Source organism: Orycteropus afer, unplaced genomic scaffold (genome assembly GCF_000298275.1).
Source record: "Orycteropus afer afer isolate SDZICR_OR568_19922 unplaced genomic scaffold, OryAfe1.0 scaffold00489, whole genome shotgun sequence".
Lineage (NCBI taxonomy): Eukaryota > Metazoa > Chordata > Mammalia > Tubulidentata > Orycteropodidae > Orycteropus > Orycteropus afer.
In genome coordinates this window covers 256,018-276,065 of record NW_006922076.1, presented here as the reverse complement: position 1 = coordinate 276,065, position 20,048 = coordinate 256,018, and the positions used below count along the sequence as shown (strand labels likewise).

The window sequence follows — 20,048 nt, the reverse complement described above, 5'->3', positions numbered from 1 at the left end:
TGACCAGGAGGCTGTCGTTCGAACAGAACAAGGGGACACTACATGGTTTAAAATCAAGAAGGGAGTGCGTCAGGGTTGTATTCTTTCTCCACACTTATTCTTTCTCCACAGATCGGGAAAAAATACTTGGCAATGACATATCCAAACTGATGGAAAATTCCAACACCTCAACATCAAAGAGACAAACAATCCATTTCAAAAATGGGCAAAGGACATGAACAAATGTTTATGAAAGAAGATATTCAGGCAGCCAACAAACACATGAAGAAATGCTCATGATCATTAGCCATTGTTGTTGTTGTTGTATGCCCTCGAGTCGGAGCCGACTCATAGCGACCCCTCCTTGGGTTTCCGAGGCAGTGTCACTACAGAAGTAGATTGCCCAACCTTCCTTCCAAGGAATTAGCCATTAGAGAGATGCAAATCCAGACAATGAGATATCATCTTACCCCAGCACTAACAGCAAAGTTAAACAAGACAGGAAACATCAAATGCTGGCAAGGTTGTGTAGAGATTGGAACTCTCATACACTGCTAGGAAATTATAGGGTGCTTCCTTAAAAAGTTGGAAATAGAAATACCATTTCATCTAGCAGTCTCATTACTACTGGGAACATATCCTAAAGAGGTGAGATCCAGGACTCAAATAGATATATACACACCCCTGTTCATTACAGCACTATTTACAATAGCAATGAGATGGAAACAACCTAAGTGGCCATCAATAGATGAATGGACAAATAATAATATATATATATACAATGGAATATTATGCAACATTAAAGAATAATGAAGAATCCATGAATCACCTAATAACGTGGATGAACTTGAGGACATTATGCTGATGAAATAAGTCAATCACAGAAAGACAAATATCGTATGAGTGCATTATTGTAAAAAGTCAAACAAAGATTAACAAAGGAAATTTTCTCTGCTGGGTACCGGGGATGGGGATGGGGCAGGGGTCAGGGAGGGAAAACAGAATGGTAATTAAGAGACAGATTTGATATGGGTAAAGGGGAAGGCACTATAACAAAAGCATGTGACTAAGGAAAAGGAAGACACAGAGAGGTGCACAAGACGTAGAAACAATACTGCAAATACTACTGCAGACATAATACTCATAATATTGCATTATCAGTAACAGCAAACACTAACTAATCTACAGGTAGAAATACAGACAGGCAAGATGAGGTATGGATAGACAAATGTGAACATACCCACATCCATATATAGGTTTGGCAGATGATATTCCTACATGTATATTTGTATGTGCTATGAAAACATCCATATGCAGTTTAAACATAGTAAGTGGCAAAGTTAGGACAACTTCTTAGCCACAAAAAACCACCTTGAGGGAGTGAGTCACTTGGCCTGTAGGCTGCGGACCATGGTTACAGGGGACACCAAGCTCAATCAGCACAACATGGTATACAAAATATTGCCCTACATCTTACTCTGGTGAGAAGTGACTGTGGCTTAAAAGCTTGTGAGCAGCCATCTAACAGGTGTCTCTTTGTTCACACCAAAGAAAATCAAAGATTCATGGAAACAGTCCAAAGGACCATGAGAACCTCAGTCTATATGACCCTGAGACCAGAAGAACTAGATGGTTCCCGGCTACCAATGCCAAGCACTTGGAAAGGGATCAAATCTGGAGATTCTGGATAGAAAGGGAGAAAAATGTGGAACAAAATTAAAAATTTAAAAAAAAGAGCAGGCTTACTGATTTGATACATGTGGTAGTTATGTTTGTGTGTCAACTTGGCTAGACCTGGTTGAATGGCTGGGCAGCTGGTGGTAGTTATTCCCCATGATGAGACTGGCAATCAACTCCACAGTGGGATCTACCACAAGCAGCTGAGTAGCTACCTTTGGGAGGTAGTCTGCTTCCTGTATATAAGGAGAAACTTTGAGAATGGTCTCTAGCCTATGGCACGCTTGGACCATGCATGTAGCTGTGTAGTTGCTCAGCAGCCTTCTATGCTCTGCCAACCTTGGGACTTACAATGGACTTGAATTAATGGCCTGTTGTGTGGTTTGGTAACATTGGGACTGTACCTTTTTATTTGTCAACCTTGGGCTTGTTAGCCTCAGCAGCCAGTAGCTGCCTGAGTGAAGAGATGCTTCTAGCTCCAGTGGGCCAGGAGCAAGAGGCAAAGCTGAAACCCAGGGTCGAGGGACTTTCACCCAGCCCCTAGAGCCTGGCACTTTGAACTCAGACTTAAAGCCTCCAAATTGTAAGAATAAATTCCTGTTTGTTCAAGCCATCCCATTTGTGATATATTTGTCAGAGCTGCACTAGGTAACCAGAACAATAGAGAAAGGTGAAACTTCTGACACTTTGGTCTTGAGTCGCCCTTAGGGCCTAGAACTGGACTCACCCCCATGGCGTTACTCTGTGCCAAACAATCCACAGGCCTATGAGCAGCTGAACACATACACCATGGAGACACATTCCTTAGAAAAATCAACCAGGAGATCAGAAGGGCAGCAACTGCATAGGGAGAAAGGTAGGGAGGAAGGAATACACAGGCAAGAATGAGAAGGGAAAGGGGGAACTGCAGGGAGGAAGGGGGAGGTGAGCTGTTATACTGCAGGGCATGTAACCAATGTCACAAAACAAAATGTGTATGAACTGCTGAATGTGAAACATATGCCTTGTAAATTTTCACCCAAATCACAATAAAAGTTAAAAAGAATGAACAAAGCAGATGGTGCCCCACTACCACTAACGACCACTCCAATCACAATAGAAGGCTCTGGACAGAGTGGAAGAAAAATGCAGAACAATTTCACAATCATAAAAATGATCAGACTTACTGTCTGATAGAGACTGGTGGGACCACTGATGGCCCTTCGAACCTGAACTGAGCCCCCTCCTAGACATCACCTTTCAACCAAGTAACAGACAGGCCTCCAAAGTAGTAACAACACCTGTAAAGAACGTGCTTCCCACAACAGTCAATTATATGAGATCAAAAGGACATCTGCCCCAAAACACAGCCGAGAAGGCAGCAAGGGGCAGGAAAGGACAAATGGAAATGAGGAACCCAGGGAGGAAGAGGAAGAATGCTGTTACACTGAGGGGAATGCAACCCATGTCACACACACAAAAGAATGCCGTAAGTTGTTGAATGAAGACTTACATGCTCTGTAAATTTTCACCCAAACCACAACAAAACGTTCAGGACAAAAGTTCTGAAGGGCACGGCTGAACGTGCGTGCGAGGACTCGCCAACTGCACTCCGCCGTTCTAGAACCCTGGCAGATGTCTCTGGGTCTCTTCACCCGCACTTCCGGCCTGTGTTTCAGAGACCCTCTTTAGTATCTGCTCCTGCATCGTCTTAACAGCCTCCCTTCCTAGTTAATTCAGCTATGGCTTTTGATCTCAACATAACACTCATCTCCACTGAACGTTCACAAAACAGCAGTCATGTCACACCATGGCTTCCACGGTAGTCTTTCATCAATACTGTTTCTCTACTCCTGTCACACAGCAAGGCAAGGTCATGGCCACCTCACCTCACCTCACCTGACAAATTACAATGCAAAGATTCTGAAGTCCTTGATTCTGTCCTATATTGAGCTCTTTACCAATCATCAAAGAAGGAAGTTATCTTATTCCAGAAAAAAATAATAAGACAGACATTCTTATCTGAGCATCCAGTCCACCCAGCACTGCCTGAGGAGATGAGCCTGGCGATATGCCCTTGACAGGTCACAGCGTGAGAGCCTAAGGAGTAGTTTTCTCTGACACACGGAAAGTTGCCACGAGCAGGAATCAACTCGAGGGCAGCTAACAACGATTCCGTATTTTATAACACTGTTCTCTTATTGGGGGGGGGGGGGTCTAATTGTCCACAGCCGCCCTCCTCGCACCATGTCAATTACTAGTCACACAGGCACAGCAGAAGCATGGCATTAATTTCAGAAATGCCCCTACTCTCACCAAAAGGACTCAAATGCAGAGGTCCCAAATACACAACTTGTTGTGGTGGTTATGTGCTGTCAAGTTGGACCTGACTCACAGCGACCCCTCCCTGGGTTTCCGAGGCAGTATCTCTACAGAAGTAGATTGCCCAACCTTCCTCTGAGGAGTGGCTGGCAGGTCTGAATCACCAGACTTCTAGTTAGCAGTCAAGTGTCTTAGGCAGTATGCTACTAGAGCTCCTAATACACATCTTAGGATCTCCCTTTCTCTATATTCGTAGGACCAAAACTAAAAGGCTGTCAATTTGTTTAACATTTTCCCTACATCTAAAATACCTGCACCCTCACTACAGGTTTAACATCTTTTTAAACCTGTTTGACCATCAACTTCCCTCCCAAAGGCTCTTCTGTCTCCGGTGGACTCTTTCGTAGAGATTATCTGTAAACCTCAGTAATCACTTGTCACTAAAGTGGCTTCTGTACTAGAAGTCCTAAGAATGCCTCCATCCCACTCCCTTCTCCATCCAGCCTGCTCCTGGTTGAGAGGGGTGGCCGCACAACAGAGGTCCGTATGGAGACCTATAGCATCCGTGTGTGCAGAGCACTCCAGAAAGAGGGGCAACAGGGGCAGAAGCTCAGAGGTTAGGGATGGAGACCAGTGCCAGCGACAAGACAGGGGGGCGGGCAGGAGGGGCAGCCAGGGTCTCTTGCAAAAACTGGTTTCCTTGACAGACATAGGAACAAGAGGAAGCCATACACAGGAAGCTGTGGGAAACACCAGATTTGGATGAGCTTGACAACAGACTCAGAAGTGGCAGAAATGAACACTAGACATGAGTCAGATGAGCTAGGCCATGGAGCCGCAAAAGACAATAAAAAACCAGAAAAAAAATCAACTCACTGCCATAGCGTAGATCTGACACTTAGAAAAGGAGACAAGTGAAGGCATGTCTGATCACAAGGTAAAGCAGTGGGATGTGACAAGTCATCAGTTATGAGAAGGTGAGAAGAGGGGGCAATGGCGGTCTAAAGCTTGAATTATTCATTATTTATTTGTTCATTCACGTCACCAACATCTGAGTGTCTGCTGAGTGCCAGGCACCGAGGACTGACAGACAGTAACGTCCCAGCTTTGGTGCAACTAATGTGTGTGCACAGCCATCAGGAGCTGCAACCAGGGCTGGCCTGGGGGACAGCACGCATTCAGTGCAGGCACATGAGAGAAGGCTTTGAGACGTCTACATACTGATGTGGGAAGGGACCCTGAGGCCTCCAGACGCTGACAGCTACAAGCAGGTGAGTTAGAGACACCAGAACATACATACAGCAACAGGGTCGGAGACCGAGCCACTTGCAGGACATGCTGAAATGTGAGACTGAGCCCAGTCAGAGGAGGAGAACTTTCCTGGATCTTGCATCAGGTTTCAGTCATTTTCAAGCCAGCCCCTGCCTGTATGCTGATATACAGCAACCCCTCCCACCAACAGTGCTATGAAGATAAACCATAGAAAATGCTAACACCTGTTTAGCTTCTCCTCTTGACAGCCAGAAGAACCTATGCAGGCAGGCAGGTGGCCACCCTTAAGGAGTCAGTGAGTTAGAAGGAAGGAGCAGCAGGGAAATCAAGCCAAGATGGCATGCCCTCCTCTCACACTCACACCTCGCTCTCCTCCCTTCACGGCAGCACCTCTCTCATCAGCGCAGAGCAGCCACAGGCCAGCACGTCCCACATGACCAGCCACCAGACCTTGCAAAGAGCACTGGCCAGTCATATTCTGCCCAGACACAGACAATAAACGGCTCACATTGTGAGCTCTCTGAAAAGAGGAGAGAGTCTACTCAAAGCAGAAAAAATGAGATACATTGTAGCACTTCAAGGACAAGTTTTACACTTTTGATAACCCCAAACCAATCCTAAAGGGCAGAGGAGAACTACCCCATAGGGTTTCCCAGGCTGTAAATTGTTTCAGAAGCAGACTGCACATCTTTCTCCTACAGAGCAGCTGGTGGGTTCCAACCACCTACTCTTTGGTTAGCAGCCAAATGCCTTAGCCACTGCATCATCAGAATAGCCAAGATTTTTGATAGTTTTCTGGAAATAATATTCCTGCATTTTTCACAGAACATATCAAGTGGAATGTGGCTTTTGGAGTACCTAGGGACCAAATCTGCTTATCTCTGAATATTAAACCTGTGTTTCAATATTCGTTCCCATATAAGTAGTGCATTTTATTACCGGTAGTAGCTGTTTTTCTTTCTGGTATTTGTCTCTGGTGGTCTTTTCAATTTGGTGATCACTGTGCCAAAAGCAGACACATTGTTCTAAAACAAGGACCAGAAGAGGGCCCACGGGACCGATCTAGCCGACGTCAACTAAAGAAAGCTTGTGTGCTTCACCAACGTGCACACAGTGATGGGTCAGCCCACATGCAGGTCTGGCCCAGCTGAGATTCTAAGACCTTTAACCCCTTTCAGGGTGAGGGGCAGTACAGTGCACTGTCAACTCTGCATACCCCATTACCCTACCGATTTGTCCTCCACGTGCTCAAATTCAAATGCTGCCTTTCAATGTACTGCAAAAAGGAGCCAGGAGAGGGCCAATCCCACTACGTAAACCCGCCAACAGCAGGTGGCACAGCACCAATCGGAGGATGGACCACACTCTGTTACACTAGGATGGCTACAGGGAGACAGCTTTATACAACTTTATCAGCACCTTGTTTCACACGGGCAACAAGTGTTAGCAAAAACCCAACTAGAGATGCCTGAAAATTCTAAGATCTACACATTTCACATTAAAAAGATAAAATATACCATGAATGTCATACCTTCCTGTAGTACTCCAAAAAGCTGACTTCAGAGCCATCTGCTTTCTTAAAGGTACTCTTTGGATTCTGGTCCCAGTCAATATCATCTACCCTATACGTTTTATTGTTGTACCTATGGAATGATTGAGATTTGGTTGTCTTTAAAATGTGTAGAGGTAATAATCACAGAGACATCAGACTGTGTGGAGTCTCTAAACTAGGGTTTCACACACCTAGTAACACACAAAATGATGGAAAGGGAAAGGGGAAGCAATCTTTTAGCCTTTGCCAGATGGATGGGGGATGTGACTGGCTAGATACTGTTAGGAAAGGAAAGGAAAAGTGAAAAGGAGTGAACAGCATCAGATGACTGTCCTTTCCAGACAAGGGCGCTGCCCAAACACATTCCTGAGAAAGATGACCAGGATCCCACCCCCATTCTCACTCTATTCTCAACATTCAACTCAAAAACCCACTTCCTGTCTAACATTAGAGACCCCAAGCGCCACGGATCTCGAGGCTTATGGAAAGGCTATTTTCACTTTAGGAAGCGGCTTACTTGGTAAGAACAATTAAACCAATCAGCTCTTTAGAAACTTGTTCCTGGAACTTATGCTCCTCAGTCTGGTGATACAGGTTGCACATGACGTCTAAGACGGTCTCGCTGCGCAGGACCTTGTGGCTGACGTCAGTGCAGAGCATAATGCTGTGCTCGTACTGCAGGATGGAGGTGGTGAAGCCCGGCCAGATCACCAACCTGCCCAGCAAATGGAAGCACAACGAGGCCACCGTGAACGTCCGACGCATCTCACGTGCTCTGAGCTGATTGTTTCACCTTGATTAATGGAATCTAAGTCAAAGTATTTGTGATGGAGTTGATTTACTTATTTCTAGGTTTTATGTGGTTCCAGATAAATGTCTGTGCTAAACAATAAATTCACCTGGTAATTTATAATTTCTGGTTTAAATGAACAGACTGACTGGTTTTATTAGGTATTCTTTACACTGGCCTAAGACTTGAAATAGCTGCCCATCTAATTGACAGTATCTATAATTACTGTAATAAATTACTTTGGCTGCAATCTTCATACAGCACAGTAACTTTTAAAATAACAATTATGACCTGACCTTCTGATGAATATTTTATTACTTGAATGCAAAACACAGGCTTACACTATGATTTTTGCCTCCCCAGTGACAATAAATATCACAACACTTCTTTTAAAATCCCAATCTTCTGGAATGTATCAATACTCAGCACAGTGCATGTCCACGTCATGGGACGGGGCCCTGCTGGTAAGTCTGCCTATCTCCAATGACAGCATCTCCTCCCCAGGCTGTGATGAAGTCTCAGCACATCCATCTCCCAGCCTCCACAAACCTGTGATTTGGAATATCAATTGGGTCACTTGGGTTATAATAATTCCGTCCAATTTGTTGCAAATTCATGATCTTCAACAGCCTATAAATTGAAAGGTCAGAATAACTGAAGAGTAGTGAACATTGACTAAGCACCTCTAACATGAAATCCGAATGGCATGTTGTTTAGATGGATGATCAGCAAACCAGGGTCCGTGGCCAGGCCAAACCTAGCTGGCCTGCTGTTTACGTATGGCTGATAAACTAAAACGGTTTTGACCATCCTTGCTGACTCAAGGAAATTCAAAAGATTTCACAATACGTGAATGATGTAAGATTCAAGTTTCAGTGTCCGTCAATAAAGGTTTATTGAAAAGCCTTGTGACCAACTGATTACATATCACATATGGCTGCTTTCATGCAGAGCCTAAAATATGTGTCGTCTGGCCCCTCACTGGGTAAGTATGCCAAGCCTTCATTTGGATAAAAATAGGTGTACCAATTACATTAATTAAAACAAATCAAACCAACAAAACAAACCCACTATTGAGTTGATTCCAACTCACAGAGGCCCTACAGGACAGAGGAGAAGTGTCCCATAGGGTTTCCAAGGCTGCGATCTTTACTGAAGCCGACTGCCTCAAATCCTTCTCCTGTGGAATGGCTGGTGGATTGAACTGCCAACTTTTCAGTTTGCAGCCAGGTGCTTTAATCACTTTGCCACCAGAGCTCCTTAACTCACACACTAGCTACCAAAAAGACTTGTTCTATCACCAGTGACAGAGACCATGACCAACCTATAAAGGTAAATTATAATCTTCACCCTCATTCTCCTGTAAATTATCACAATGCCAGTTTCAGCCTCATTCTAGATTGCTTCTCACCTAGGGAAAAACCTTTGAGTTCAGAAAATAGGGAGTCCACATTAAGAGTAAATGGCAGGGCATTTGTCCCGTGCCCCTGTGATGAAATAAGAACACCAGAACAGCCTTCATCCATCCCTCCTTCCAACCAAGCACCCTCTTGTGGGGTGGGGGAGGGGAGAAATGGGGGAAGAAATATGAAGTTAGTGATAAGCTCCCAAGTGTGTGTATTCTTAATGCAAGTTCAAATACTATTTACAAGATCTAATGGCAACACAGAAAGCAGAGTTAAAGACATAGTAAGTTGTATTATCAGTGAAGCACACCCTTAAACAATTACAATTTAGAGTAACTTGACACTTATCGAGCTGAGTGACAGGTACATAAGTATTCACAGAGTAATGCTTTCTATTCTCTGCATGTTTGAAAAGTTTCTTAACATTAAAAATGTAGTACCACTAGATAGGCAGGAGACAAGCATTGATTCGGGTGAAGGGAAAAGCAGTACACCACAAATGAGTGACCAGCACAGTAACACCAAGGAAAAGGAACAAAAGGGGTGAACAGCAGGTGCAAACAACAAAGATAAACACTTTTACATACACAACTGCATTACTAGTAATAATGAACATTAATCTATGGGTGGATGCACAGGTAGAAAGGCTAAATGATTTATGTCTAGGCAAAACAGAATACACCCATGATCATATATAAGGTTAGCAGACAATATTTCTACATACATGTTTGTACGTGCTGTAACAATGTCCACATAAATAGAACTAACAAGGGGCAAAGTTACGATACTTCTTAGGCACAGACAATCATCCTGAGGGAGTGAGTTGTTGAACCTGTGGGCTTGGGACCATGGTCACAGGGGACATCAAGCTCAATTGGCATAACATACTACAAAAAACACTGTTCTACATCCTACTGTGGTGAGTAGCAACTGGGGTCTTAAAAGCCTGCAAGTGGCCATCTAGGTCCAACAATTGGTCTCTCCTCATCTGGAGCAAAGAAGAATGAAAAAAAACAAAGATACACGGAAACAATAGTCCAAAGGAGTAGTGGGCCATGCAAACCTCAGCCTATATGACCATGAGACCAGAAGAACTAGATGGTGCCCAGCTACCACTGTCAACCACTCAGAAAAGCATCAGTACAGAAGATCCTGGATAGGGTACGAGAAAAATGTGGAACAAAACTCCAAATCATAAAAGAGACCAAAGCTTACTAGTCTGACAGAGCCCAGTGAAATTTCCTAAGACTACGGCCCCTAGTCACCCTTCAGGCCTGGAATTGGACCCACTCCTGTGCTTCAACCCAAACAGACAGGCATATGGGGTATTTACACCAGTAGCTACATTGCTCAGAACGATCAACCATGGGAGAACAGAAAGGCAGTGTTTGCACAGGGAGATATCTCAGGGGCAGGAATGCACAGGAAAGGACGACACAGGAAGGAAGAGGGACGAGAGCTAGTACATTATGGGGACTGCAGTCAATGTCATGAAACAAAATGCATGAATTACTATACAGAAAATGAACTCAATCTGTAAACTTTCACCAAAATCTCTCTCTCTCTCTCACACACACACACACACACACACTCAGTTATTCCAACACCCCCCTGCCCCCCCCAGCAAAAAAAAAGTACTACCCTACCTCCTGAAGATAATGTTATAGAACTGCAAACAGGTTGGGGATGTAGGTGGAAGCTCATTCGTTAAAGTAATTGTTATCTTCACATGCTCACCATTTCTGGTCTGACTAAACACTTCAGTGACCTGAGGCAGGAGGGTGGAAACCAAACTTTCAATTGTCAAAGTTAAATGAGCCCAACCACACAGTTCCTGTTTAATGCAGCAACATCTGATAGTATACAAAAACTGCAAATGGATTTGAAAAAACGAACAGCTCTGAGAGAGTGGTGAAGCCTGACTACGATTACTTCATGAAGCTGATGCTCAGGTGGGCCTCAGAATAACACGAGACTGGCAGAAATACCCTCTGGGTTTATCCCAAGGCCTATCTTCCAGGAGACCCCTGGGGTATAAGAACCACTCCAACGACCCTTCTGTTGTGGCAGTTTTCCTTTGAAGTGGGACTCCTCCCCCTCCCATGCAGATATTTGAAATAACCTTGTGTTGTAGTCTTTTAGGTAAAAATAGTATTGTTCCATCGAAAGCATGACACCTTCCAATCAAATCTTCATGCTGAAAAAGAAGAGCCGACCGGAGTCTTCTGGCTTCCATCAGTGGGTTATAGTCAATGTGGTACTGATACAAGGCCCACTGTGGGCGGGACGTCAGTCGAAAATGGTTTGTGGTTAGCCTTACGATGATACCTGAAGAACCTGTAACAGTCAGTCAGAATTCATTAGTGACAGCAAGCTCTTCCCTGCAGTCTGTCCTACCACGGCAATGCAGACTCCAGAAAGGGCAGGCTCAGAGCAGCAGACGCGCACACATTACCAGACTCGATTCTGGGAGCACCATCCCAGCTACGTATCTAGGGAAATGCATAGAGCAGCATGCATTTGCATATTAATCCCCTCACAAGAAATAAATGAACAAAAACCCATCTCTGTGTGGCAGAAAGTTTTAGAGACAACAATGATGTGTGTAACATTGAATAAAACAAGATGTCAGTGCAGCCAGACATCTATAACCTACCCATCAGGGAAAGACAGAATGCAAGACCCTTGACCAAATTTGCTTTTTCCTCCTAGTAATAATACAGCATATAAACAAATAGGTAAAATAAAGTGCCCCAATGTACTGTCCTGTGTACCTGGAAAATAACCCCACAGAACTTTCTTAATAAGTGACGCACCTGTTTTTGACTCTTTCACATGGTCCAGGTTCTGTCTGGTATTCACGCCAAGGTCGTGAAAGTCTCGGCGGCGACCTCCTCTCTCCGCTAATGACAGCTCCTGAAACCCAGCAGATATCTGGAGTTCTGCAACATGAAACACGGACAAAGACCACCACGAGCTCCCATGGTGCCTCCACCTAAAGCCCACAGTGCAGTGAGGCACTAGAGAGAACGCACAGCAAAGCTGCCAAACACTGGCCAGGCCCAGCATCTGCCGGCAAAGGCAGGCGAGCTCGCGGACTGCCACCTTCCATCTGCCCTCTCCTGTCACTATCCTAGGCAGACCCTGGGCTACTTTTCAAGACCTGCCCACCTTTAGTGCAGCACCTGCCAATTCCTTCATCAGTTCCCTGTGGGCAACTCAGATATTAGCAAAGGAGAAACCACCTCTTCTGAACACAAATGTGATCTAAGAACACAGGGGCATGTCTACTGACAGAAAAACGGTCTCTCTATATCCTGCAATCTGGTAACAATCAAGACTCAGCCTGAGTATCAGTAAAAACCAAACCAAATCCAATACCATCGAGTGGATTCTGACTCACAGTGCCCAGCAGGACAGAGTGCAAGCGCACCACAGGGTTTCCACGGCTGCCATCTTTATAGGAGCAAACTACCTCGTCTTTCTCCTGTGGAACACCTGGTCCTGTGGACCTCTTGGTTAGCAGCCAAATGCGTTAACCACTATACTACCATGATGCATTTGTGGCCACAGGGATGAGCATTTTCAAACGTTTAACTCTACAATCTGGATTTAAAATGTAGGGGCCTCACTATTCAATGTTCTTAAGAGCCAGCATTGCTGAAAGCAAAGAGGACTTTAAGCACACGCTGCTGACAAAGATCAAATACTAGCCTTTGGTGTGGATGACACATAAACACAGAGGAAACAAACATCCTCGTGACTGGCCAGAAAGCAACATCGTGATAAACGAAGAAAAGACTGAAGTTGTCAGGGATTCCATTTTACTTGGATCCACAATCAATGCCCACGGACACAGCACTCAAAAAATCAAATGACATACTGCATTGGGCAAATCTGCTGCAAAAGACCTCTTTTAAAGTGTTAAAAAAAAAAAAGCAAAGATGTCACTTTGAGGACTAAAGTGTGCCTGACCCAAGCTGTGGTATTTTCAATAGCTTCATGGGCATGTGAAAGCTGGACAATAAATAATACTGAAAAAGAACTGATGCCTTCCAAGTATGGTAAGGAGACCTGAAAACACCAGAGACCCCAAGAGAATGAACAAATGTGTCTCGGAAGGAGGAGAGCCAGAATGGTCCATAAAAGTAAAGACGCCGAGACTTCATCTCACGCACTGTGGATGTGTTTTCAGAAGAGACCAGAATACTTTTAGGCAAGTAGAGGGTCGGTGAAAAGTAGACCCTCAACAAGAGGGACTGACACAGTAGCTGAGACACAGGCTCAAGCCCAGCAGTGACTGTGAGGCTGATGCAGGGCTGGGCAGTGCTTGGTCCTGTGGGACACGGGGTCACTGTGAGTCGAAATGGACTCAGCGGCACCTAACAACAAAAGCCAGCAGAAAGCATGTTCATCACCATGGTTCTTGCACATGGTCCAGCTTCTGTCTTGTATGTACTCCCAGATCATGGAAGCCTCCACAGCCACCTCTCTCTGCTAAGGACAGTTACTGAGATACTGGGACAGCTAACAAGGTATTGAAGCCTTCATCAGTTCAAGCTGCAGCTACCACCACCTAAACTGAGTGTTTCAATTTGCAGAAAGCACACAATTAAGACTCAGATCATGGGAAGACACAGGACAAAGAACAAACATGGACCCTGCACTTAGATGTTAAATTCTAGCTGGGTTGAGGGGCTGTTAGCTGCCTACCCAATGAACCACCTCACTTTTCTTTAAAAAGACAACTTTATTTTGGGAGTCACATCCCTAATAGACCAGCATTTCCACTATGCCTGCAGTTCAGGCAGCCTGAGGGGTTTAAGCAGAGTTACTGGTTGAGACTTCCAGGAAAGCTACTTAGGAGAAGAGTCAACAAGGGGCCCGTGTCATCCTGCCAGTCCCACCTGAAGTCTGGATATGATGGCAGAGCACAAGCAGCGTTGAGCACTGCGGTCAATCTTAACCACGGAAGCCGTGGACTAGTCCCAGGAGCCGGTTTTCTCAGGACTACAAACACCAGAAGCAATGCAGAACACTGTGGACTGACAGTGGCTGAAACGAGGTACTTCCATTATTAAATACATTATTCAAGACGCCCTTCAGTTTCCTCACCTGAAAAACTGAACATCGGTATCACAGGCACATCCGAGTTCTAACTGAGCACACAGGTAAAGCACTCTGCAGGTGCAGCTCACTGGGTCAGGAGTCACAGACATTCCACTTTAAAATCCTCTGAGTAAGTAACCGCTCACACTTGTCTCCCTCAGTCAACTCTTTATCCCTGAGACTTCCATTCCCATGAATAACTACGGTAACATGGGCTAAGAACACTGAATCCAACCTGAGAGCAACGACAGGGAAGTAAACCTTGATTGGAATGTGCTCCTGAAACATGTGAATTCATCTTAAAAAAAAAAAAAAAAAATTCCGGATGCAAAAGTCTTGTTGCAGAGATTTCTGGATACACACACCAACGAAGTCTGCACCCCCTCTACGTCCAACACACACACGGATGAAGCCAGCTCCCCTGTACGTCCCACAGGCACCGATGAAGCCAGCTCCCCTCCATATGTCCAACACACACAGTGACGAAGTATGCGTCCCTCTGTACATCTCATCCACTCCAGGGAAGTCTGCGCCCCCTGTACATCCCACACACACAGATGAAGTAGGTTCCCTTCTGAGCATCACACACACTGGCAAGGTCTGCTCCCCTCTCTCCGTCTAACACACGTGAATAAAGTTGGCTCACCTCTGGACATCTAATGCTGCCATGACATTGAGCCGAAGCTTGATGAACTGTCAGTCTCTAAAGGTGACAGTTACAGAATGGTAAGATCAGAGACCCTGCAAATCCCACCTTCTGTTCAGCTGTGATTTATCTTAAACACATCAGACCTTGCCACTATTCTATGTATAAACCATCCTTCAACGTATCCTCCCACATCCTCATACGGAATGAAACTCAAGGTCCTAAACAGTGTTTTGTTGACAATGAATCTGTTAAACTTGTCATCCTAATTTCCAAAATGTAGACACTTGAACATTTATTGTGACAAGCACTTCTCAGATAAAATCCTCACAAAAGTAGTGAGACAGCCCATAATAGGGCCTTGCATTTGGTATCTTTTGAGTTATTTGGTAAGAGCTTTGGTGGTGGTGCAATGGTTAAGCACTGGACAAGAGGCTGAGTTTCCACGCAGAGCTCTGCAGGAAAAAGGCCAGATCATCTGCTCCTTTAATGACTACAGCCTTGGAAATCCCATGGGGCATTTCCACTCTGTCACCCAGAGTCCCCATGAGTCAAAAAATGACTTGATGGCACCTAACAAAACAAACCATTTAATCCTTGCTGGTGGCAAAGTGCCTAAGGCATTTGACTGCTAACTAGAAGGCTGGCAGTTCAAACCCGCCAGCCACTTCTCAGAAAGAAGACTGGGCAATCTACTTCCATAGAAATACCACCTCAGAATCCCAAGGAGGGGTCATGAGTCGAATCAACTCAATGGCAGTGAGTTTTAATGACCCTTATTCTTTAAAGGCAGACACTATCGTTTTTATAGGTAGGGAAATGAAATTAAAATGTAAACTCATGAATAACTGGTAATAAACAATTGTAGATGAAGACTGGTATACAGAATATTTAAGAAATCAGATTTCAGAATTTCCTACAATGGTATTTGCATGTTAAGGCTGCATTATGAGGCAATGTTTCTTAAATAGCTTTAAGACATCTTCTAGCACAAAGTTTTAATTCAATGAGATCTTGCTGTATATGCTGAACATAAGTGATCAACCAATTGAATAGTATACATTTCAAGAGAATGGAAACATCAAGATTACAGACGGGAAAATAAAATCCAACACAATTAAAGAGATTAATGCCCAGAAATAAATTTTCATAGGCACCTTAACTCAAAATACAAAGTATCTTGGTAGCAGGAAAGGAACACACGTAATCGGGTACAGTCAAAACAGAAAGGCCCCAGTCTTCTTGTGTGACCGTTCCCATGTCTTTTCCCTGGAAATTTCCTCTCAGCACAGGTAACAGGTGCATACAAAGAGCATGGTGTTTTATACCTGGCTTCCATGTGACGTCGTTCAGATGGCGTCGCCCATCCTAGAAAATGGCTCAGTGAGTCAAGGAAAGGTTTATACGTGGAAGAAAACTTTCTTTGTTGGTTATCAGGGATGGGAGGAGAGGGGAGGGAAAATTCCCAGATAGGTTGAAAAAAAAAAAAGAAAGAGAGAGACCAAAGAGTATATTAGTGGTTACTAGGGGTAGGAGGGAGGGTAAAGGAGAAGTTTTGCTTGTGGGGTACTGAGTCTCTTACTCTAATGGTGCTGGAATTTGGGAAAAGGAGAGCAACAATGGCGGCACAACACGAACAATGCCATCAGTGTCCCTGAGCTGTGAATGTGGTAGTTGCTATGTTGGTGAATGTCTTATTGTATATGTTTTTACAATAAAAGTGAACAAAGGAAAGAGAGAAAATGGCTCAATGATGGTACCCCATTGTTGATGCACAGCCTCTAATGGGTTCAGAGTTTCCAGCATTTCAGTACTGAAAGCATCATTAATTCCCGTACACAACCATGCTGCAGTTACCCAGTCTCTGTCAGACACTTTCTCATGAATGGAATCTGGTACCATTACAGTTGCCATACACTACAAAATTCCATCCAAATGTCAGTACAATTACACAAGACATCAGGAAAGCAAGTGCCAAGTTTACCACACTTAATGACACTGGCCAAAACAAAACTATGGAGAATAAACAGGTAAGATATGGTCCTTTTAAATTTACACATAATTAGGAGGCTTAATGTTCTAATGGCCTTTGCCTTTCAGTGCATTGTCTTTTCTTGGCTCATTTTTCTACAAGCTTGTGTACAGCACAGATTTCTAAGATGACTGCATGTCAGAGAAATCAGCTCTTCTGTCATTTCAGTAAACTTTCTGGTTGCCCTTTCACAATGATAACATTTATCATACTTCAGTGTATATCACTTCAAGATTATTTTAGCAGTCATCATGGTTTATCCTACTGCTTATAGATTCCACTGGCTATGGTTAAATATTTGGGGTTCAAGGAATTTAACATAAGGAATAAAGGCAGAGCCAACTTTATTTCTTAAACAGTTACCCAGCTGACTCAGCGTTAGTTAGTGAATAGGCCATTTCCCAGGTCCATCCCAGAGCTGAAATGCCAACTTTATTAATTTGCCATGTATCTGTGTGTGTGTTTTTTTTCCCTCTTAAATCAAAACAAAACTTACTACTTTTAGAAGAATTGTGTGTCAGGTATGCAAATAACCCACTTTTGCAACAATGCAATGACAAAGCTCAATTTTCTGAATCAAAGCTGTCACAATTTTATCCTGTTTTTTTGCATTTGAGAAACAGACTAATATATGCAAAACTGTCTTTTATAAATCAAAGTTACAAATGTTAAAGTTGGTCCAGCTTTTGATGAAGCCATTAAAGATGCCAAGAAAATGTTCTAAAAATGTTTTATTAGTGCATAAAAAGCAATTTTGTGACAAAATTGAAGTTTAGTCACATTGTACTAGCTAATTTGGGACCGTGGCCAGGATGGGCTCTTTTTTCATTCCAGGGGAAATGAAATCCTACAGCACTCTGCTCAGGAGAGGCGATGCCGTTTTGAGAATAAAAAGGGCTGCCGAAGGACGCGTGTCTGTTGCTGTGTGCCCTGGAGTTGACTCTGACTCACAATGACCCCGCAAGAACAGAGGAGAACTACCCTATCGGGTTTCCTAGGCTGTAATCCTTATGGGAGCACAGTGCCAGGTCTTCACTTCCACGGAGCCATTGATGATTTTGAACCACCGACCTTTCAGTTAAACTGCAGCTGAGCTCTTAAACGTTGGACCAAGATTCTACCCTTTGGCTACTCTCTCAGGTTTACCACCACACTTACACACACAAGCACACACACACTCCCTTCACCTTGTGACTTGGCTGTTGCTCCCAAAGGTCCTCTCTGGCGTCCACGGCCGACTAAGTCCCCCTCTGATGGGAGCTGCTGTGGTCTAGGCTGAATATAAGCAGGTTGCTGGTTCTGTAGTGATTTGCAAATAAAGAAGGGCAGTCATGTTTTAACTTGGGTGCAGGGAAAGGCACTATACAGTAAGGGAGAGGTCAGCACAGTGTAACCAAGGCAAGACACTGGGAGCTGCACGTGAGGAAAAGGCAACAGCAGTAAATGTTTTCACACACATAACACTCCAACAGCAGTAACAACAACTCACAAGTGGAGATAGGTAGATACATAAGCTGAACAGGTATGGGACGGTGCATGGGCATACACTTGTGAGCACCCAGAGGCTTGGCACAGGGCATTTCTACATACATATATTTTTTTGCTGCAAGTATGTCCAGGTAGAGCATACAGATGGCAAAGTTATGAAAATCTCTCAGCTATAACCAAACACTGTGAGAGACTGAGTCGCTGGGCTTTAGGGCTTAGGCCCACAGTCTCAAGAAAAATCCAGGTCAACATAGGCCAAAACAGTGTTCTACATCTTACTCTGGCGAGCAGTGACTGGGGTCTTAAAAGCTTCCGTGCAGCCATCTAGGATACAACTATTAGTCTCTTTCCATTCAAAGCAAAAGAAGCCTTCACAAGCCTGAGACCAAAAGAGCCAGATGACGCCCAGCTACCACCACTGACCACTCTGATCAGGATCACAATAGAAGGTACCTGGCAGACTGGGAGGAAAATTCAAAATCATAAAAAAAGACCAGACTTAATGGTCTGACAGAGACTGGTAGGACCCCAGGCCCTTAGATACCCTCCAAACCTGGAACTGAAGCCACTCCAGAGATCACTTTTAGGCAAAATAATAGACAGGCCTATAAAGTGAACAGTAATGCCTGTGAGGAACGTGCTCCTTGCAGCAACCTGCCGCACAAGACCAAAAGAGCAGCATTTGCCAAAAAAAAAAAAAAAAAAATGCAGAAGGCAGGAAGGGGCAGGAAAGATGGGCACATGGACATGGGGAACACATGAAGGATGTGGGAAGAATGCTGTTACACTGAAGGGATTGCAACCAGTGTCATGAAAGGAAACGTGTAGTGTTAGTTTGCTCTGTAAACTTTAACGTAAACCATAATAAAATGCTCAAAAAAAAGAGATTATTTTTACATTATGAGGTCACAGATAGGAGAAACATCTAGTCTTAAATAAGTGTAAGGCATTCAACCAACACTGATCTAAATTAGTAATGAAGTATTTTATTCTTATAAACAAACTTTAAGAAAAGAGTCACCAACTGGAGTCAAGGATTGTGAAAAGCTTCTAATTTCCTCAGGAAATAGACCAGTATCTTCCTTGCTCAGTTTTCATCTCCTTAATAAGACACGGTTTTAATTTCCTCTCAACAGCTTAAACTGACAAAGGCTCAAGGGGCTCTCAGCGCGTGCACAGTACCGTCCACAGGAAGATGCAAAGCACTCACTGCAGCAGCCCCGACGTGGTGCGCCAGCTCCTGCCCACGGGCCCTTCCTCTGGCTCTGGCTCTGGCCCGCCCAGTCATTTTCCTTCTGAAAAGGAAAAACGATCAAGTCAGTACACTGGGTTACAGGTGACCGCCTCCACGTGCTGGGGCTACGGGTGACTGACCGCCTCAACATGCTAGGGGTTATGGGTCACCAACCATTTCCATGTGCTCCTTCTAAGCTTGTTGTTGTTGTTGTTATTTGCCATCGAGTCAGCCCCAACTCATAGCGACCCCTCCTTGGGTTTCCGAGGCAGTATCACTACGGAAGTAGGATTGCCCAACCTTCCTTCCGAGGAGTGGCTGGTGGGTTTGAACCGCCAGCCTTCTGGTTAGCAGTCAAGTGCCTTAGGCTCTATGCTACCAGAGCTCCTTCTAAGCTTACTTGTGTACAATTCTAAAACAAGCCTCAGGCAATTACCTATTTTTCTAATTTTTCTAAAGCTATCCAGTTTCTTAAGGCAATGTTCCTGCAGTCAACAACAAAAAGTTTCTTGTGGACCAGGCGCTGTGCCATCCGGTAGGGTTACAATGGTAAAATGAGTCT

General features: G+C 44.3%; 1 protein-coding gene across 1 annotated transcript in view; it reads right to left on the bottom strand.

Annotated features, from left to right (window-relative positions):
• Window positions 1-19,540, bottom strand: part of PIWIL1 (piwi like RNA-mediated gene silencing 1) — a 58,379-nt gene extending 38,839 nt beyond the window's left edge. The window contains exons 1-8 of the mRNA XM_007955027.1: window positions 19,463-19,540; window positions 17,952-18,063; window positions 11,794-11,919; window positions 11,100-11,314; window positions 10,624-10,745; window positions 8,121-8,201; window positions 7,299-7,496; window positions 6,761-6,872 (exon numbers count right to left, since the gene is read on the bottom strand). Coding sequence (XP_007953218.1) covers window positions 6,761-6,872; window positions 7,299-7,496; window positions 8,121-8,201; window positions 10,624-10,745; window positions 11,100-11,314; window positions 11,794-11,919; window positions 17,952-18,063; window positions 19,463-19,540 — 1,044 coding nt within the window. The remainder of the gene's footprint in view (window positions 1-6,760; window positions 6,873-7,298; window positions 7,497-8,120; window positions 8,202-10,623; window positions 10,746-11,099; window positions 11,315-11,793; window positions 11,920-17,951; window positions 18,064-19,462) is intronic.
• Between the last annotated feature and the right edge of the window lie 508 nt (window positions 19,541-20,048).